This window comes from Entelurus aequoreus, linkage group LG07 (genome assembly GCF_033978785.1).
Source record: "Entelurus aequoreus isolate RoL-2023_Sb linkage group LG07, RoL_Eaeq_v1.1, whole genome shotgun sequence".
Lineage (NCBI taxonomy): Eukaryota > Metazoa > Chordata > Actinopteri > Syngnathiformes > Syngnathidae > Entelurus > Entelurus aequoreus.
In genome coordinates, this window is record NC_084737.1 from 21,261,734 (window position 1) to 21,285,076 (window position 23,343).

Genomic DNA, 23,343 nt, shown 5'->3' on the forward strand with positions numbered 1-23,343 from the left:
TAAAGACCATAACTGACCGAGAACAATAATAACATTTTAAAGGGGAGTTATATCCAAGTAGAAGGCTTTTTGAGTCCCTCCCATCACTTTTAGCTTATAGCAGAGTTTTTTATGTTCTCTTTGCAAAAGGAATGTGACGAGTGATGATTTTAAAGATTGTAAATGGCAGCCTTGACCAGGGTCTTTTTTCGAGAAGACGCAAATGACTTTGCATCTTTTAAAATGTGCCGTGCACTGTTGTAGTATTAACTCACTAAATCACACAACTTTCCTAATTCAGTATTTCAGTATTCTTGATCAAGGCTGCCAGGTCTGAACCAACCTTTGTTGTACATTGTTTGTAACAAAAAAAAAAGAAGAAAAAAGTTCTATATTTTACGCTGACAAACATGTAGCATATATTGTGCATGGCTGGATCTCTTTGTCAAGCAGCAACATCCAAAGGTGCTAAATTTATTTGATCCAAAATTGAACATTAAAAATTGGTCACTAAAAACTGTAGTCAATAAGTGTATTTTTCATATTGAAATTACACAAACAGTCATATTTGTTCAACAAAATTTGGCTTAATTGAATGTTGTCATTTTTAAGTCTGATTCGTGCACTTTATTTGGACAGTGTTTATGTAGAAAGTGCCTATTCGCTAAATCTAAAAACTCCTGCTTTTCTCCATTGGAGTCACCCACAGAGCAACACTATTACCTGCCAATGATCAAAGCTATCGTACGATATTCCCTCATCTCAGCGATGTCAACTGCTTGTCTTGCTTTCTGTCTTTTTTTTAATTGTTCTCTGCTGGCACGGAATGTTCAAATCACACCTATAAATGCCACTACTGGGGTTTGTTGCGACACATTCGCCCTCTATCCTGCGGGTCGAACGCATAGCCAATGCAAACTTGCTAAAGGGAGGGGGATTTATTATGCTTGCATGGGTAAAATAGTCAACTGGGTGATAGACGTGCACCTGAAGCATGCTTACTTTCCTAGAATCGGTAGTCGGATGAACTTGTTATATGACATACAGGTTCTGCAATGCGATGACGTGCCACACAAAGAGGAGAGGGCACCAGTTCGATAAAAAGTAGCTACTAATGTTTTCACAGCAATGAGCATTGTTTTCCTTTTCATTTACACTATGTGTTTCATTCCTTTAAATTTAGCGTGTGTTCTCCAAATTTCAACAATAAACGATAAACTTTTCAGATTAGATTAGCGAACACAAACAGATGCGTCGATATGTCAAAGGTGGGCATTTCCCTGCTGTAGCCTACAGGGGCTGTGTTGTCTCCCTTCTGTGTTTTACTCAGGTGCCAAGATAGGGTAAATAGGTAATAGCGAGTAGTAAAATTAAACAATGGAGTAAATCAGGGGTGTCCAAACTTTTTCCACTGAGGGCCGCACATGGAAAAATTAAAGCATGTGGGGGACATTTTGATATTTTTCATTTTCAAACCATAAAAAAATATATGGATTTATTTTATTTATTTTACCTTTAGGGGTCTCGGGGACCATAAAGGGTCTCAGTCATTAAAATGTTAAAAATAAGTCATAACATTATTTTATTTTTTTATTTAACGCTTACAGTAAATCTCTATATCAACTTCAAGTTGATATAAAGTAATTAAAAAAAAAAGGTTTTATGGCTTTTCTGTCAAAAACAACTTTGTTTTTTTTTATAGTAAAACTGAAATATACAGTATTTAGTAATTAGAGCCCTGAAAGATCAATAATGCAGGACACCATTGATTTGAATTATTTAATATTTTTGAGTAATCACAGTGAAAAGATAAATAAAATACCACTAAATATATTTGGGATCCAAAAGGTGCCCCACTCATAAAGTGATGCATAGACCCCCATTATTTATTATTTACTTTTTACTTTTTAAATTATATCTCAATTCTGTACACTGCTGCTGGAATTTTAATTTTCCTGAGGGAACTCTCCTGAAGGAATCAATAAAGTACTATCTATCTATCTATTTTTATTAGGTTTTTCTTTAACTTTCAACACTTAAGTTACGAGATGAACTTCAGATGTATCTGTCGATTTTACGTTTGAATTATTATTTAGTTTGTTTAATGCTCTTTTGTCAAAGAAAACTTTGATGTTGTTATATGGCAACTACACAATATATGCAATATTTACCACATAACAAAATGTTTAGTGAAATATTTTAAGTAACTGGAGCTTTGAAAATAATTCATTATAACATGGATTTTTTTGTCACTATTTTTGTTTGTTTGAGCAATGGCAAAAAAAAGAAAAAGAAAGAAAGACAAAAGAAAAGAAAAAACAGCCTGCATGGCAGCTTTGAGTCGACATTGCGACTTTTTCTCGTTAGATTTTACCTCATTCAATAATAGCAATAGCATTTCCAGAATGAGTGGCGGGCCGGTAAACAATTAGCTGCGGGCCGCAAATGGCCCCCGGGGCCGCACTTTGGACACCCCTGGAGTAAATAGAGCAAAGCAAAAGAGGCTGAATTTGAATGAAAACCTGAACAAAAGTTGCATGCACCAGCAGATCAGTGGATTTATTGAGGATGATTTTACATTTAGCATTGGATGTGCCCAACAGATTAATGTGAAATTTAATTGAGTCATTCTGTGAATTTTGATTTAACGAGTCTGTAAATTGACCAAAGAATCTGGCTTCACCCCACACCTCCCCCCACCACCCTCCATCTTCCACTCATCAATGCAGAGCAATAAAGTTATTTTGTGGAGACCTATGTTGAAAATGATCAGACATACCTAGTGGACTGACTCTTATGCAAATGCCAGTATTGCAAGACAAGCATTCAGTAGTTAATGGAGAGCACCCTTATACCGAAATGCACGTTTTCATCAATTCCAAACACGAAGAGAAAAAAAGACCCAACTTTGATAGAAAGCTATGGGTCCTCAACACGTTGCATGTGAACTAGTGTTAGATCTACTTTCCTCTCCTCTATAGTGCTCCTTTTGTCTCTTCTCTGTTATGTGACTTTTGTCCGCTGCTGCCCTCAAAAGTTCCAGCTCCCCTTGGTTTTTTCCTAATGTGTTTTCCTTTCTCCTTCCACCCCCCCTCCCTTACCTTCTCTTGTTTGTAGGTTTTATTTTTTGTAATTGTGCATGTACAAGCGTCACTGACTCGATGGATATGTTTAAAAAAAAAAAAAAAAAAAAAAAAAAAGTGATTTCAGCTGCTCAAGCCATGCAAAACATTTTGAATTGCCCTTACAATATGGAAGATGTTTTCTGAATGCTTTATATTCTTTCTGCTGTAAAATAATAAAAACATGAAAAAATGTTGAAAAGTTAACAGGTCACTAGTCTTTCTGTTTCCCCCTGTGAGACTGGCTTTAGTTGGCACATTTAGACAAAGATTTCCACAATCATTTTAAACATGCGTGTATCGGCATTTGAAGACATTTGTCTTGCATTAGAAACTCAATGGCCTTTATCAAAATGCCAAATATAAAATATCGGTTCATGCACATAAAGTAATGTTTACAATGCTTGTGACAAATCGTTTATCGCTATTTAATTGGTTACGGACATGAGCACAACTAATGAATTCCCGCTAAGAAGGCATCATAATTATAGATCAAATATTTCCAAAGCTAGAGCGTAAATACATTTTCAGCATTACGAGAGTCGTAAATAACTCCGTTTAGTCCCTCTCCTAATCCAATATAGTAATGCTATCTGAGGCTGAGCCAATCAGTGGCCACGATACTGAACAGCATGCGCTGATTGGTTTGATCTCCTCTAGTGTAATACTCCTGGAATATTGATTTGTTTGTTTATTTCGCCATTTTATGCTTAAAACAGCTTAATTTAGGACCCAAAAAAATAGCAGAATATTCTTTAAAAAACATAAAAAGTATGTTTTAAAAATCTGCAATGTGGTGAGGGACAACTGTACTGTTATGTGTGTGTGTTTGTGTGTGTATGTGTGTACATTAAGCACATGCATGACATGACAGTTTTACACAGTACTTCCAGAAACATTCTGCCTACTGTCTTTTTCTGAACTGCTTGTGAATGCCCAGTAGCTGACTAAAAGGGTTTTGCAGACGCTGTTCCTCCTGTAAGACCTGGAAGAGAGGAAATCTGTTAATTGGTCAGTTGTCCGATTAGAACAAATTTACAGTGCTGTCATTTCTGTACAAATCCCACCTCTCTTTTCAGCTTGCCTGTAGTTTTGACACCTACGTTAGAATAAAACAAAGAGTGTGGTGGTGTGTGAGGTAGGTCACATGTCAGCACCAGTCAAGCCACAAAAAACAATGACTATAATTATTCTTGTACATATAAATCATATATTGTATGCAATTGACATACAATGACCCCTCTTTTTTAAGACCGGTTGTCGGAAAAATATCTTTTAAGACAAAAATAATATACTTAACCATGTTTTTAATACCAGTTAAATCAATCATATATCATCCAGCATATTTTGTTAATCGTATTTCTTAGCTGCTCTAAAGTTTGATGACTTTTCTTCATTGATCGCCACTATGTTCAAATTTGCAGCTTCTATATTGTGTTTGCTAAGGCTTCTTTCACACTTATGGTTTGGTACTCGGTCTTGTCTAGATCAAATATTTAAAAGGCTGTGCAGTAAAAAGTAAAAAAAAAACGGTACATAAATGTAAGACTTGTTTGGACAGCTTCATCTAACTCACATATTCTGAAAAAGACACCATCTGCTGGGTTGAATATATTATATTATATATTTATATATATATATATATACACTACCGTTCAAAAGTTTGGGGTCACCCAAACAATTTTGTGGAATAGCCTTCATTTCTAAGAACAAGAATAGACTGTCGAGTTTCAGATGAAAGTTCTCTTTTTCTGGCCAAATTGAGCGTTTAATTGACCCCACAAATGTGATGCTCCAGAAACTCAATCTGCTCAAAGGAAGGTCAGTTTTGTAGCTTCTGTAACGAGCTAAACTGTTTTCAGATGTGTGAACATGATTGCACAAGGGTTTTCTAATCATCAATTGGCCTTCTGAGCCAATGAGCAAACACATTGTACCATTAGAACACTGGAGTGATAGTTGCTGGAAATGGGCCTCTATACACCTATGTAGATATTGCACCAAAAACCAGACATTTGCAGCTAGAATAGTCATTTACCACATTAGCAATGTATAGAGTGTATTTCTTTAAAGTTAAGACTAGTTTAAAGTTATCTTCATTGAAAAGTACAGTGCTTTTCCTTCAAAAATGAGGACATTTCAATGTGACCCTAAACTTTTGAACGGTAGTGTATATATATATATCAGTGGCGTGCGGTGAGGTTCATGTCAGGTGAGGCACTGACTTCATCACAGTCAGATTTACAAACTTATGAACCCTAAAGAGTATCTTATTCACCATTTGATTGGCAGCAGTTAACGGGTTATGTTTAAAAGCTCATAACAGCATTCTTCTCTGCTGGGCACTCAGCATCAAGGGTTGGATTTGGCGGTTAAATCACCAAAAATTATTCCCAGGCACGGCGCCGCTGCTGCCCACTGCTCCCCTCACCTCCCAGGGGGGGGAACAAGGGGATGGGTCAAATGCAGAGGACAAATTTCACCACACCTAGTGTGTGTGTGACAATCATTGGTACTTTAACTTAACTTTAACTTTACACTTACAAACTGAAGCACACAAAAAAGCACATTTAATAAAAAAAACTTTATTATGGTCTTACCTTTACTTATAAGTGCAGGAACAGTGGTGTTCGTGTTGGAAGAGTTGTGAATGAATGAAATATGAAATCCGTGCTGCAGTCTGCAGGTGTACCTAATGTTGTGTCCCTGCGGTTGTTCGCGGCTCCTCCAGCGCGAGCATTGTTGTTTTTGCACTTTTTGGCTTCTTGTTAAGTGACTTTTTTTGGGTGGATTCGGTCTTGCACGTGGAGGGTTCGGGTGTGGGCTTTGGTTGGTGTGGCCGCGGCGCTCCCGTCGGGCGGTGCATTCTGCGGCGGAGATGCTTGGCACCAGGAGGCGGCGTTATGAGACGAGCCTCTCACAGTGCGTCTTCGCAGCAGTATTATGATCGCTCAGCACAAGAAATACGTTACACACATACAGTTGTTGACAAAATACACTGTACATTATATACCTCAGCTAACTAAACTATGGAAATGTATAATATAATTCATATAGCAATACGTTATCACTGCACAGCAGGCCAGCAGTTAGCCGAGTCATTGCGCACAATCCATGTTGAGGCACAACGCAGTGACGTGCCTCAACTGGCTGCTGATCACCGCACCGTCTCTTCTAAGTATTTGAACGGCAAATGTGAAAATAAAAATAAAAATAATCTAAAACTGGTGAAGTTAAATGGAAAATAACTTTAGTATAATCACTGGATACATATAACAATTTAATTATTTTTTTTTTCTTTTTACTTTTTTTTTTCTTTCCATGATGGCAGGTGAGGCCGTGCCTCCCCTGCCTCTAGTGACTGCATGCCACTGATATATATATATATATATATATATATATATATATATATATATATATATATATATATATATATATATATATATATATATATATATATATATATATATATATATATATATATATATATATATATATAGTCAAGGTTTCTGTGGTTTATCCGTTATACAGTGCTCAATACCAGGGTAGAGCGGAATATATGTTAGGTCAGGAAAAAACACAACAGGCAATATCATCCCTACAAGCCTGTTTTGAGCAGAGAAACCTGCGAAACAGGCTTGTAGGGATGATATAGCCTCTGTGTTTTTTCCTGACCTAACGTATATATATATATATATATATATATATATATATATATATATATATATATATATATATATATATATATATATATATATATATATATATATATGCTTTTAAAGAATATTGTTAATGACACACACTATATAGCGCACCTACATGGAGCCTGTGAGCCATTAACGCTATAAATTACAGAAAGCATGCAGAAATTCCGAATAAAAAGTTCAGTTTAGTGCGGTCCCATATAAAGTGATGTTCTGTATAACACGATCGTGCTATGGACCCCAAATTGTTGCCCGTTTTTTCCCCCGCCATAGTCAACCACATTGTTTTTCACCAAATTATCACGTTTTTACAAACTTACACAAATACCTAGATCTTTGTGAAAGTCTCCAAGAAAAAAAAGAAAAAAAGATAACTGATTATCCAACCATCCATCCATTTTCTATCGCTTATCTCTTTTGGGGTCGCTGGAGCCTATCTCAGCTACAATCGGGCGGAAGGCAGGGTACGCCCTGGACAAGTTGCCAACTCATCGCAGAATAACTGATTAAACATTACTAAATATCGACCTTGTGATGTCCAAACCTAATGGTGGATAGTAAAGATGTAAAAAAAAAAAGATTTGCAAATTAAACGCAATTCTTAGTTGGAACGATTTTTAATCGATTAAAAAAAATGCATGACAGCTGTTTATCTATTTTATGGAGGAATGTAGTTAATCAATGATCTGGCACCCAATGTTATTAAGAAGTATTGATTTTACATCGAGAATCGTTTTGAGTCGAGATTCGATTTTCAATTGAATCGTTACCCCCAAGAATTGAATCGAATCGTGTGGTGTCCAAATATTCACAGTCCTAGTGGATAGTGCCAGCACCATTCTGTGACGTTGGAGCACAATCCACCATCACTACCCACAAAGTAGGTTTAGGCAGATGAGCTATGTGCATAACTTTTTCGAAAAAGAAAGGGTAAAAAATAAACATTTCTATACAATGTGATCTCAGGAATAATGGGATCGGTATTTTTTGGACACCAACGACTGAGGTATATCAAACTTTGAGTGTACTGTATATGTCTCTCTGCTCTGCGTCTCTACCCTGATTATAAAACCACACGTTTTTTTCTGTCTTTTTTCTAGTTGAAAATGGATTCTTGTTACAATGTCAAAAAAGGGGTAATCAACCAGGGTTTGGACTCCATGATGTAATCCCCCTTATTGATCCCCCTAATTGATCACCTTAACATGCTTATGGATGTTCTCAATCATGTAGGTCAGGGGTGTCAGGCCAATTAAAATGAGGTGGTGGGCCACTTTACATCATATGTTGGGCAAAATCTAGCCCCCGAGCCTTGAGTCTCACACATGTGATCTATTGTAGGTCATCGTATCACATTGTTTTGGTCAGATCTAGATCTAAGTCTGTAAGCATTAACTGATGAAGCCTGCTCAGGTGAGAGAAGAAACAATTAAGACAAACTGAGCATTTCAGTTGTCATCAATTGAATCATCCTAACAAGACATGTTGGACAACTCTGTGCCTCTAACATTGTGAGAACATTTTTATGACATCCCTTTTTTGCTCCAGCATGACCTTGTCCTGTAAGGCACAATGTAATGTCCAAGATGCTACTCACCATTTCTGTTCTCCCCAGATTCCAGAGTAGAGTATCGGAGACCACTCTGCGGAGTAAAGGTTTGCTCCAAAAGAGAGAACTCATCCACAGGTCCAACTCCTCCATTCTCCTATGATACTGAAAACCATCAGTCACTCAGTGAAGCCAGTGACAGAATTAGGACGTCATGCAAGAGTGATGACATGGTTATGGTCTTTAAAACTATATCCGGTGTGCAAGCTTAGGATTGACTGTACACACGTACTCTTAGGATCTAAAAGGGACTCGCTCAAATGTCATAAGTCAGCAATAGAAAAAAAATGTTTTTATATAATGTAAAATCCAAAATGTGCAATATTTCGAGAGTTCAAAGAATTATAGAGCGGATGGACTATTTGAGGTTGGGTAATTACAGCCTATAATAGGTAAATAATTCATGACAACATTGATTTTGATACAGTAGTAAAATATTATTTTTACAGTGCCAACTGAGTGAGAATGTGCAAGAAAGCAGGCAGGATTTGGTAGAGTTTATTGACTTCACATAGTACTTTGTTTTTGCCATGTTATATAAACTGCCCAAGATAATTGTTATTTAATTTTAGCTGTTTATTGGCAGTTTAACTCATTTACGCTTACCAAAGCTCTGAGAATCATGGTCATGGTTTTCTGGCACCAAAATTAGACCAAAACAATATTTTCTTATTTTTCAATCGGCCATTATTAGATTTATTCGGAAATAGGATAGCAATTCATTAGGATTACAGTCTGTTAAAAAAATAGTAGTTATAGGGAACTTGGAGCGCCAACTGCAAAATCTACATAAAGCTGAATGGAGGTCCACAAGCAAGAGTCCTAGTTGTCAATGACATCAAGGATCTGGACGAATATCAGAACTCCCAGCAACTACAACAATGATAATGGAGTCTATTATTATGTATTTATTGATTTTATTTATTTATTCCCCTACCTCAGGGGGGGGACTCGGCGAGGCGGTTGCTGGCTGTTCCATCTCCATCATTGGGGTCCCTGCGGGTGGGGTGGGTGGTTCCTGTGGCGCCGTGCTGGGTGGTCCTGTGGCGGCCGGCTTGGGTGGGGTGGCCGTGGGCTGGCCTCGCCGCGCTCTCCGGGGGTGGGGGGGGGGCTCGTGGGGGCCCTGTTGCCGGTGGGGCGGGGACGGTCTTCCCGTCCGGTTGCGGGGGGTCTCCGGGCCCCTCGGGCGGGGCGTCCCGCCTTTCTGTCCGTGTGGGGTGTGGTCTCTCGCTGGCTTGGGGTCTGGCTTCCCCCTGTTTTTCTCGTGCCTTGTCCTCTGCCGGGTGCGTCTGTCTACGGCCTGCTGCTGGCCCTTGTGGGCGGCACGGTGGGCCAGGCTCTGGGGTTCCTGTCGCTGTCCGGCTTGGCTGCGTGGGGGCGGTGGCCCCTGGTTCCCTGGGCACCACACCTACTGTTTGTGGGATGGGTTCTCGGGGAGGCTGGGGCCGTACTCTGGCTCCCGCACACACTGGGAGTCAAATGTATTGTACATGCAAATTCACATATACTCACACACATACATACACACATACATAGGTACCTACGCTCCCACATACATATACAAATAAATACAGTACATATTTACACACTCAAAGTTCGTACATCCACACGCACATTCATTATACAAACATACTGTATACAAATACTGTACATATACATTCACTGTAAAAACATACATATACACATACTGTACATATACATTCACTGTACAAACACACACATACACATTCTACACATACATTCACTTTACAAACACACACATACATACACTGTACATATACATTCACTGTACAAACACACATTTACACATACTGTACATATACATTCACTGTTCAAACACACATACTGTATACACATACTGTACATATACATTCACTGTACAAGCACACATACACATACTGTACATATACAAGTACATATGCACACATACACTCATGCACATAATCACGTTTCATCAAACATATATTAACGTTGTTGCCCTAGGGTAAACTGGGTATAACACATGGCACACTGACAAAGCTTAACCTATTGTTACTATAACAATCTACAAGGTTAAGGTTGCTTCTCTTTCTTCCCCTCCATTTTTCTGCATTCTTTCGTATCTCAAGTTATCATTACGTATATGTATTGTTGCATTTGAACAATTGTATTGTTGATAATAAAGGTAAAGTACTGGTATTGTTTATTATCAATAGCACTATTTCTATTGGTATTCATATTGCTCCATTTTTAGTGTAATAATGCTCATTGTCATTTCTGTATTTTTTTTATTTTTTTATTTTCGCTAACTGCTTATTTGCTATTACTTTTACCATCATATTTGTACATGTCGTATTTGCTGATGTTGCTCTGTTGTTGTTGTTGTTGTTGTGTTTGCTGTTGTTGTTTTTGTCTCTCTGTCTAATCCCCCTCTTGTCCCCACAATTCCCCCCTCTGTCTTCCTTTTTCTCTCTTTCTATCCCCTCCTGCTCCGGCCCGGCTGCACCAAATGATAATATAAATACATTTAATAAAGTCAAAATACAAGTAAGGCAACAAGAGAAGTATCCTACACTTCTCTTTTGTAAAGTAAATCTGAACAGCCGATATGGGCATCTACATCTGCTATATGATTTGCCCGAGAAGCTGGGCAGGACATTATTAAAAAAAAAAAGATAATGGAGTCTGACGGAAAACAAACATTGACATTGGACTACAAAATTACAACGCTCCAAGGGATTACCGAACAAGATGATCTTCACTCAGGTGCACATTCATCTACACTTATAGACATTCAGATATCAACACAAATGATTGGTGAACAGGAATTTATGGAACTGATAACCTTCAGCAGCATAGATTACAATAGTCCGGAATTAGATAAGGATATACAGTAGATCCAGATACAAATGTTTTCTTTCAGACCAGGAATAATTGTTTTTATTATACCGACGAACAATATAACAGAAACATTAAAATAGACAACAAACTGTCGATTATTCATTTAAACAGCAGAAGTTTGTATGCTAACTACAACAATGTGAAGCATTTTTTGGAACAATTCAACAAACTCTTCAAAGTTATCGCTATCTCAGAAACATAGATAAATGCGAAAAAAGGAATGGATTTTGACCTGGAAGAATATGAACTGAATTATATCAACAGAACCAACAAGAACAGATGGTGAGTAGCTGTGTACGTGATGAAGAACTTTTACTACATTCAAGATTTCAAGATGCTTTATTATTGTCCATTCTTTAACATGTACAAGACACATAAGAACTGAAATTTCATTTCCGGCACAGTCCCACTAAGAGCAGACATACGTTACAGGGAGACAAGACGGGACTGCCAACGGATCAGCTACTTAGGGCGCTCCTTAAGAAAGGTGGGAAAAAGGTGATATTGGGAAAGGGGGGAAGAGTAAAAAATATCAGTCTAAGGCTGGACCCTCGGGAGGGGGTCCAGACTGAGTCCAAGGGAAAAAAACTCATTTAGCATAGCACACATAAACATGTTACATTTAATCACAACAACTCGCAACAGAGGAGGGGGGAGATTTGGGGCCATGGAGGCCGGCCTGCTGCTATAAAGCGCTACTAGCTGTCCATAACCCCGAAGAGGAATTAAGCAGTGGTGGTGAGGGGCGTTGGATGGGGGTGGGGAGTGTGTTTGTATATATGCCCATTGTCTTTGGGTGAAGTGTAAATGTTCATAAGCCCAGAGTCGTTCTGCATGCAATGCAAGCAAAGTTTGATTCCCAGGTGTCGTTGAGGAGGGGTGGAGGGAGGGAGGTCAAAAAGCGTCCATCTTTGGAATTCCTCAGGGGATGATTACAGAACAGCCTGTTCTTGTCTCAAGGCCATTCGGGGGAGTCAAATCGTAGATAAGGATTTTTTTTTTTCTCGAACAGGCATTAACAATGACTTGTCTGTTCTATTCGCCCATGCTGGCTCTCATATCCAAACCTTCCTTTATAGCAAGCTTTTCCATGATGTGATCCATCTTGCGATTCAGTTCAGAAATCGCCACAGACTGTGTTCCCACAGCCCGGCCCAATCCATCCATTGCGACGAACAGCCTTTGGGCTCCTTGAGTGGCTGCCATCGTCTTACGAATTTTACGATACACCAGAGCAATGCCCAGCCCAATCAGCAGGTGCCCCACGATCATGGTTCCAAATAGGTAGATGTCTTCCACGTCCTCGATGGAAAGGACTGAGAGGCACATGATTCTCCATTTGTCCCGGGAATCTCTCACGTACCCCGCAGCAATGGTTCCATCAGGGCAGCCAGGCTCCCCAGAACCTCTTTTCCTCGTCAAAAAGATTGTGTCAATAGAGTCGAGAGTCCAGCTAATCAATTCCATGTCTGATGATTAGATTTGGAGGAGAGCGCAAAGAAAGAGGCTTCCAAAAAAAGTTTAGACAAGACAAGACAAAAAAAAGAGAGTAAGCCAGGAGAGACGGGAGGAGAAAAAAATGCGACCGCCCTTCACCAGAGGCAAGACAGAAAGTGGTAAACATATGTCACTAGCTATTGATAATATTTTAGAATATATAACCATTGAAATATGTCATGAAAAAAGCAAAAACGTACTGATCAGTTGTATATATATAGATCACCAAAGTCAAACATTGATACATTTGAGAACTGGATTAAGGCAACTTTTACTGAAATCAGTCAAAAAATAACCTTCTTATGTGGAGACTTCAACATTGATCTCTTGAACCTTAACAAACTGAAGTCCATAGATGACTTTATTGACACAATGTTCAGCCTGAGTTTATATCCTAAAATCAGAAAGGCCAAGCAGAATCTCAGGACACAGTGCCACACTTATTGATAATATTTTTACTAATGATTTTGATAATAATACCACAAGTGGCCTGCTAATATCCGACATCAGAGATCATTTGCCAGTTTTCAAATTCTATGACGGAAACTACAAGAAGAGGAACATTGATGACAAAAATACTTTTCGAACAATATGTACAGAAAAAAGTATGACAGCTTTCAAACATGATCTGAAAAAACAGAATTGAGACAATGTCTACAGTAGAAATGATGTAGATGAAGCGTATGGTATTTTTTTTAATACCTTCTAGATACTTTATGACAAACACTGTTCATTGAAACAACTTAGTATAAGAAGCAAAAGGAAAATAATCAACAATGGATGACAAAAGGATTGAAAAATGCTTGCAAAAAGAGTACATTACACAGAACATTTATAAAACAAAGATCTACAGAAGCATAAAACAAGTACAAAACGTACAAGAACTGTCATGATCCGTCACCCGGGTTATGGCATGATTTGGGTTTGTTAGTTTTTCTGTTTTAGTCTGTTTCCTGGGTGCACCCTCTTTCCCTGTTTTCTGTTGGTTTCCATGGGCACTGGTTCTCCTCACCTGTCTTAGTTTTGCAATTAGTGTTCCCACCAGGTGTTTTGGTTAATCACTCCCTTTATAGTTTCCTGTCACCCAGCATTAGTTGCTGGGTCAATGTTTGCGATAGGCAAAAGTTACGTTCTCACGGTTTATCTCCTCGTTCTAGTGATTTTGGTACAGACTAGCTTTCCTTGTTTTTTTACCCTTTGTGACATTTTGGTTTTGTTTAGCTTCACGCTTGCTAGCGTCCTCAGTTTTGTATTTTTGTCCTGCATTTAATTTATTAAAGAAAGCTTAATCTTACTTGTACGCCGCTCCTTCTTGTTTCTGCCTTGGAAGGAACAGGGCTAGCGCAGCCATGCGACCACGACGTAACAAGAACAAGCTAACTGGCATACTACAAACATGTAGAAAATAATATTACAGTCAATTATTCGACCAGAACAAAACAATATGAGAGCAACATGGGGAATCCTAAATAGCATTATTAAAATGGTGCTTAAAAAGAACTATCCTAAATACTTCACAGATGGAAATGTAAAAAATGACAATATGAACAAAGTAGTTGAAATCTTCAATAAGTACTTTGTGAACATTGGACCAAATCTGGATGAAAATAATCCGGATCCCGAGTCAGTTAAGGACTTGAATGACACCATAGATAGAAACCCCAACTCTATGTTCCTCAAAGGAGTGACAAAAGAAGAAATAATCAATATTGTGAAAAAAGGTAAATCCTTTTGCAAAGGATGACTGATTGTAACGGAATTGATATTGAAACGATAAAAACAGGTTATTGAAGACATTTCAGAACCTTTAAGTTATATCAGCAACCTATAATTTCAAACAGGCAAATTCCCAGATAAAATGAAAATAGCAAAAGGCTCTTCCACAATTTTCTAAAATTATTGAAAAACTGTTTAACAACAGATTACAAAAATTCATGAATAACAACGAAACACTCACAGACAACCAATACGAATACATAGCCAACATCTCAACATCAATGGCATTAATCGAAATAACGGAAGAGATAACCAATGCAATACATAGCAAAAAATGTGCTGCTGCAGTGTTAATGGACTTAACAAAAGCATTTGACACAATTAATCACTGTATCTTAAACAAATTACAAAGGTATGGAATCAGAGGGTTGGTCTTGAACTGGGTTAAAAGCTACTTAACCAACAGGAATCAATATGTGAAAATAGGCGAACACACATCTACAGAGCTGAAAATGTTTTGTGGTGTACCTCAGGGATCAATACTTGGACCAAAATTGTTCAATATTTCTATAAACAACATTTGTAAAGTTACAAAGGACTTAAAGTTAGTATTATTTGCAGATGATACAACTGTGTTTTGTTCAGGAGAGAACACACAGAAGCTAATACAAATAATAACAGAAGAAATGAAAAAAATAAAAAGATGGTTTGACAAAAACAGACTATCTTTGAATCTCAGTAAAACTAAAATAATGCTATTTGGTAACAGTAGAAGTGAAAGTCAAACACAAATACAAATAGACGGAATAGATATTAAAAGGGTAAAAGAAAACACTTTTTTTGGGTGTAGTAATAGATGATTAAATGAACTGGAAATCTCATGTAAAAAATATACAACATAAAGTAGCAAGAAACACGTCAATATTGAATAAAGCAAAACATGTTCTGGACCAAAAATCATTTAATATTATCTACTGCTCGCTAGTGTTACCGTATCTGAGTTATTGTGCAGAAATATGGGGAAATAATGTTGGATATAGAGAACATACAAACCCTTTATTTATTGAATCACAAATATTGAAATTCAACGATTTTGTGCATTTGCAAACAGCTAAAATTATGTACAAAGCAAACTATAACCTGCTACCCAAGAATGTACAACAATTCTTCTCAACAAAAGAGGAGGAATATAACCTTGGAGGAGAATCTAATTTAAAACATTTGTATGCTCGTAAAACACTTAAAACCTTCAGCATATCCGTATGTGGAATTAAATTATGGAATGGATTAACCAAATAAATCAAACAAAGCACCAATATGATTCATTTTAAGAGACTGTTCAAACAACACGTGTTCACAAAGTACACAGAAAAATAATTATGATGAACATCTTGAACCTTTTTTTTTTTTGAGATAAAGATTATTTTTGTATACATTTGTTTACTTACTATGGTATATTATTTATTTATTCACTGTTCTGTTGAAATGGGATAAAATTGCTATGGTATGAAAGGGGTTGAGATTAAATAAGATATGCTTCTTCCTACTCCTTTTCGGACGTGCTGTAATGAAACAACTGGAAATATGTTATGCATTACATTGTATTGTATGCATGTTCGAAATAAACTGAAACTGAAACTGAACTGAACTGAACTGAACTGTACTGAAAAATGGGAGTCAATGGGGCCGAAATAGTTTTTGGGAACGTATGTATACTTTGTCTGTATTCTAATCCAGCAGTATCCAAAGTGTGGTCCGGGCTGTCAATTGTGGCCCGAACCTCAAGTTTTAAATTACAAATACAAAATTGTAAAATGTCAGCAAAATTACTGTGTATTGAGAAAAAGAGGAAATATGCGTTGTCACTTATAACACAAAGCTCATACAAAATGTCCTTTTTTATAAACTTTTTGACAAAATAAAAAAAATTGCAAAATTGCCCCCGCATTATTTGACTTTTTAGTATGCGGCTCTTTGTTGAAAAAGTTAAGACACCCATCTTCTAATCTAACAACGTTGCAATTAAAAACTCAATGCAATTTTGTAAAACTTTTAACCATTAAACATAAAGAATACATGTAATTCCCGTTTTGGGCCTTCTGGGTGCACAAGACTGAAATGAAATTGACCAAAATATCAGGCGAGTGCAAAATGAATCTAGGTAATACTTTTGACTTACCTAATTCTGGGTAAGGTATCTCAGCTGATTATGTAATGGGGTGGGCCAGCAGTGAGCGAGAAGTACGGCCCAGGCCAGGAGATTCATTACTATGGGATGTTCCAGAGATGGTCCTGATGTCTTCAACAGGAAAAAGGACTGATGCACGCTCTGTTGATCCCATCTATGTTATATACATCCAGCTGTAACCCATGCAGCCCCACAGCCCATAAACTATTGAGTGTCTTACTGGCCAGAAAATCCATCAGCAATATTTTAAGTTGTGCTCCTTCTACCTATGAAAAGTCACCTGGCCCGTCACTGAATTATCAGACCAATAAAAGACAAGTATTGTGGCCCACTCACCAAGGTCAAAGTCATGTTTTACCGGCTCTTCGGGTTGATTGACTGTCTTTATTAACTCTATAAACGGCACCGAAACTGCTGTTTGAGATATGACTTCATGAAGGAGCAGGTTTACAAACACTCAGATCTGCATGCAAAGTGAGCAGGGTTTATCATAAAACTGCGCATAATTCCTGAGGATGTTCGATGAAAATGCAAATATATGCAATACCTCGCCGCCTATGAGTCATCTGACATTTGCACATTTAATTGAAAAGAATATACAGAGTTCCAAAGGCCACTGCAGCAGACGTATTACTGAGAGACCCTCTTCTGGATAGATGCTGAGTTAATAAACATAGCTTTTTTCCTCTCTGTTTGAAACCTGCAGGGCGGTTATTAAGAAAGTGTCATTTTGCACCTCTGTATGTTAGTCGTATATATATTGATTATAAAAGTAAGGCCATTGTTCAGTCTCTTTTGGCATAATGAGGACTTGGGAGCTATATACAGTGACATTTAATTTTATGGTTGAAAAGTCAGACAGGCCAATAGGAGCTGCTATGTATCGTGAAAAGCTGTTATGATTTATATTCTGTATTAGACAAGACTCCGCTCAGAGGCTTATCCCAGTTTCTAAAATAAATGTTTCTGCCTGCACTTGACATCAATAATGGTCCACTTTACAAGTCATGACATGAGGAGTCTGGTCTTTTAAGGCACAATATTGACTTGTGCATAGCCTTTTATTACATTTGTAAGTGTATTGTGACAAACATAATTCAATAGTCATTTGCATTGTTACGTGTGTTGCATAAGTAACTGGTAAAAAGAGTTGCATAGATGATAGATCTTTTGATAGATCTATAATTGATGCATCTTGAGTCAGGGGCCCCACTACTTGCAACCGTTTCATTCTTAAATTGAGTAAAACTGAACAATATATACATTTATATCCAAAAACATGGAGTAAATTAAACATCTTCTGTAGTACGTGTGTATAGTACCAACTTTTTTGATAACCCCTACACTCTGTCAAAACGTTTTTCTCGTAAAGTCTGTCACTTCAGCTATGTAACCTGACAGGTTTGTCAAACTAGTTGACAATATTTGCTTGTACTCTAAATCACAAGTGTGACCTGCAGGGTGAGATGTTATGTAATATGTACAGTAAAACTGTAATATCTGCATTATTATTTTGTTCGCTAAGGCTCCATATTTGTTTATACATATATATATATATATATATATATATATATATATATATATATATATATATATATATATATATATATATATATATACATGTATATATATATATATATATATATGTCTTAATTAGATTATCCAAAAAATAGTGCTCAATACCGTGGTAGAGCGTAATATGTATGTGTGGGAAAAAAAATCACAAGACTATTTCATCTCTACAGGCCTGTTTCATGAGGGGTTACCTCAATCCTCAGGAGATTTTAATGGAAGCATTCACATACCATGGTTTATATAGGGCACAGAGCGGGTGGGTACAGGCAGGCGTAGGGGCGTGGTGATTGACTCATGTGTTACCTAGGAGGTGTTTCCTTCTGTGACGGCATGCTGACACAATTTCGCTGCGCTTGTTGAGGGATGACAACTCTGGACGGTATATGATAAACAGTTTCTCTTTTAAGCATAGGTTGCATCTTTTGTTACCACTGTTGTAAGGTGTGCTGGATGCAAGAATTTGCCATGTTATTGAGTATTCAACATTATTGTCTTTGAGATTCCAAATGTGTTTGCTGAGTTCTGTAGTGTTCCGGAGTCTTTTGCATCTGAAAGAAGCCTTGTGATTGTTCCATCTGGTTTTGAATTCTCCCTCAGTTAATCCTACGTATGTGTCGGATGTGTTAATGTCCTTGCGTATTACCTTTGCTTGGTAAACAACTGATGATTGTAAGCACCCCCCGTTGAGAGGGCAATCAGGTTTCTTGCGGCAGTTACAGCTTTTGTCGGTTTTGGAGTCGTTCTGCCTGGTGGTGGGCGGCTCCTTTTCAATTGCTTTATTGTGGTTTGAAATGATTTGCCGCATGTTGTTCATGCAGCTGTAGCTCAATTTAATGTTGTTCTTGTTGAATACTTTTCTTAGGGTGTTGCCTTTGGGGAAGTGTTTGTCGATCAGGGTGAGGAATTTGTGGCCAATATTAGTTGAGACGTTTTTGCTGTATGGGGGGTTGTACCAGATAATGTTGTTTCGTTTTCTGCTCCTTTTTGGTTGGTTTCCTGGCGTGGGTTCGTAGGTGAGGGTGAAGTTGTATCCGCATTCATCAAGTGCTTTTTGGTACGGGGGGGTTGCTTTGTCGAATTCAGCTTTGCTAGATGACAGCATCGATAGTCTTTTATTAATTCCGGTAGGTATTCTTTTCGTGGTGGTGGGTGGGTGGTTGCTGTCATGGTGCACGTATTGGAGTGTTGTGTTGGGTTTCGTGAATGGTTGGTAGCTGTTATTCCTCAGGTTGAAAGTGACGTCGAGGAAGTTGACGGTTTGCTTGTTGGCTTCAATTGTGATCCGTAGACCGTTCTCTTTGAAGATTTGGCATATACGACAATCAGTCAAATTCAAGCCAGTTCGCAACCCACTCCTCACCAAGCTGAAAAATGACACGGAGCGCATCAAGAAAGTAAGCAACCTCATCATAGCTGCCGACAAAACCACAAATTTCTACAGAATGAACATACAAGAACATAACACTTTACTGGACAGAAGCATCACCAAATCATACAAAAAAGCACAACCCAACACTTTACAGAACATCCACCTGGAAAACAAACGGATCGCGGCTGAACTGGACATCGAGGACAGGGTGGACGCTACAGCCAACAAGGAAGCCTTCATCACATTGAAGGACCACAAACCCAACTTCGCAAATAACCCATCATGCCGACTAATAAACCCAACTAAATCCGAAATAGGAAAAATCAGCAAAACAATCCTGGACAGAATCAACACAAAAATTACAGACAAAACACCACTCAACCAATGGAGAAATACAGCAGCAGTAATCAAATGGTTCAGCAACATCCAAGACAAACAACAGCACAACTTCATCTCCTTCGATGTCGAAGAATTTTACCCTTCCATCACGCAAGACCTACTGACCAAAGCACTAGACTTTGCCTCGGACTACGACTCAATCACAGGCAACGAAAGAAACATCATCATCCACGCAAAGAACTCCATACTCTTCCGCAACGGTACACCATGGCAAAAAAAGAACAATTCAACATTCGACGTCACTATGGGGAGTTTCGACGGAGCAGAAACGTGCGAACTTGTTGGGAGTTTCCTCCTCTCCCAGCTCGCTAGCCTCAACCTCAACCTTGGTATTTACCGTGATGACGGACTGGCAGTGTGTCGCGCCTCGCCAAGGAGCAGCGAGAATACCAAGAAGCGTATATGCCAAATCTTCAAAGAGAACGGTCTACGGATCACAATTGAAGCCAACAAGCAAACCGTCAACTTCCTCGACGTCACTTTCAACCTGAGGAATAACAGCTACCAACCATTCACGAAACCCAACACAACACTCCAATACGTGCACCATGACAGCAACCACCCACCCACCACCACGAAAAGAATACCTACCGGAATTAATAAAAGACTATCGATGCTGTCATCTAGCAAAGCTGAATTCGACAAAGCAACCCCCCCGTACCAAAAAGCACTTGATGAATGCGGATACAACTTCACCCTCACCTACGAACCCACGCCAGGAAACCAACCAAAAAGGAGCAGAAAACGAAACAACATTATCTGGTACAACCCCCCATACAGCAAAAACGTCTCAACTAATATTGGCCACAAATTCCTCACCCTGATCGACAAACACTTCCCCAAAGGCAACACCCTAAGAAAAGTATTCAACAAGAACAACATTAAATTGAGCTACAGCTGCATGAACAACATGCGGCAAATCATTTCAAACCACAATAAAGCAATTGAAAAGGAGCCGCCCACCACCAGGCAGAACGACTCCAAAACCGACAAAAGCTGTAACTGCCGCAAGAAACCTGATTGCCCTCTCAACGGGGGGTGCTTACAATCATCAGTTGTTTACCAAGCAAAGGTAATACGCAAGGACATTAACACATCCGACACATACGTAGGATTAACTGAGGGAGAATTCAAAACCAGATGGAACAATCACAAGGCTTCTTTCAGATGCAAAAGACTCCGGAACACTACAGAACTCAGCAAACACATTTGGAATCTCAAAGACAATAATGTTGAATACTCAATAACATGGCAAATTCTTGCATCCAGCACACCTTACAACAGTGGTAACAAAAGATGCAACCTATGCTTAAAAGAGAAACTGTTTATCATATACCGTCCAGAGTTGTCATCCCTCAACAAGCGCAGCGAAATTGTGTCAGCATGCCGTCACAGAAGGAAACACCTCCTAGGTAACACATGAGTCAATCACCACGCCCCTACGCCTGCCTGTACCCACCCGCTCTGTGCCCTATATAAACCATGGTATGTGAATGCTTCCATTAAAATCTCCTGAGGATTGAGGTAACCCCTCATGAAACAGGCCTGTAGAGATGAAATAGTCTTGTGATTTTTTTTCCCACACATACATATATATATATATATATATATATATATATATATATATATATATATATACATGTGTATATATATATATATATATATATATATATATATATATATATATATATATATATATATATATATATATACATGTATATATGTATATATATATACATGTATATATATATATATATATATATATATATATATATATATATATATATATATATATATATATATATATATATATATATACGTATATACTGTATATATATATATATATATATATATATATATATACGTATATACTGTATATATGTATATATATTATTTGACTGCTCGCTGTTGCGAAAAAGGCTAAGTATCGCTCTATCTGTGTGCTTTTAATTGTTCTACAGCTTTCTTTACTACTTCTCAAATATATTTAGTGGTACTATTTAACTTGCAAATCACCCGATCTCTGTCTCACCACCCCTCCCTCAGCTAGCTAGCTGCTAAGCTAGCGAAGCTAGCACGGAGAAAGGCAGCGCCTGTCGGAAGGAAGCTACTCCCGCACACCGCGACCACTCCCCGGAAGACAGCAGGAACTTCACTTGGTGACAGAAAACACTGTGAGTAATGGCTTCCTGCGCGTCTTGCACCTTACTCACGGAGAGATTGGCTCTGCTAGAGGGCCGTGTCCGCCAGTTAGAGCAGAGTAATCTCGTAACTTTAGATGTTGCGGACACATCTGCTAGCGTTAGCTGTAGCGAGCTAACTAGCCCAGCTTTTAGCAGTCCTAAGCTGCCTACAAGCTACGGTGTACCGGTTGAGACGCATAATAGATTTAGCTCTTTAGCTAGTCCTACACCCCAGTCTACCGGGCACCACATCTTAGTCATAGGGGACTCCATCACCCGAAACATAAAGCTTAGCAAACCAGCCACAATTAAGTGTATTCCCGGGGCCAGAGCACCTGACATTGAAGCTAATCTTAGGGAGCTAACTCGCAACAGGCCAAATAAACACGTACGACAGGCTAATCGCACCACTAGTTATGCGAATATAGTTGTACATGTTGGCTCCAATGACACTAGAATGAGACAGTCAGAGATTACAAAGAGAAACATAGCCAGGACTTGTGATCTCGCCAGAAAGATGTCCAGGCATCGAGTAATTGTCGCTGGCCCCCTGCCTGCGAGAGGCAATGATGAGAGATATAGCAGATTAGTCTCGCTTAACAAGTGGCTGGCTATCTTCTGTAGACAACAGGGACTAACGTTTATTGATAACTGGCCCTCTTTCTGGGGCAAACCAGGCTTGCTGATGGGAGACGGCCTTCACCCTAACCAGGAAGGCGCCATCATCCTGTCTAAGAACATAGACTACTGTTTAAGTCTCACTTGACTGACTACACTAGAGCAAGCCCGGTCACAGGCAATTAGAGAGTCTGTTAGTCCGGGTGAGGAGTCAGTTAAGCTAGAACTAGCCAGCGCCAGGCTGGATAATCCATGTACGCATAGCAATTCTCTTAGAATAATACACAATTCACATAATGTTTTTTCTGTTGTGACTGTGTCAGAGGTAGACATGCATTCTACTGAGGTGGCAAATTATGATGTGTCCAGTTTATCGCAGCACCAAGCAAACAATCGGAAAATTCCCGTCATATCAATTCCTAGATATGGTCGAAACTATTTAGAGTGCACTACGCATAATATACGCAACATTGTTAATATTGCTACTACGGATAATCTCAAGAA

At 38.5% G+C, this 23,343-nt stretch overlaps 1 protein-coding gene across 1 annotated transcript; it reads right to left on the bottom strand.

Moving 5' to 3' along the window:
- Positions 1-832: 832 nt before the first annotated feature.
- Positions 833-16,773, bottom strand: uts2a (urotensin 2, alpha). The gene is given in 6 exon segments (XM_062052340.1): positions 833-901; positions 3,982-4,086; positions 4,169-4,200; positions 8,403-8,519; positions 16,687-16,740; positions 16,743-16,773. Coding segments are annotated over 6 exon segments (408 nt in total).
- Between the last annotated feature and the right edge of the window lie 6,570 nt (positions 16,774-23,343).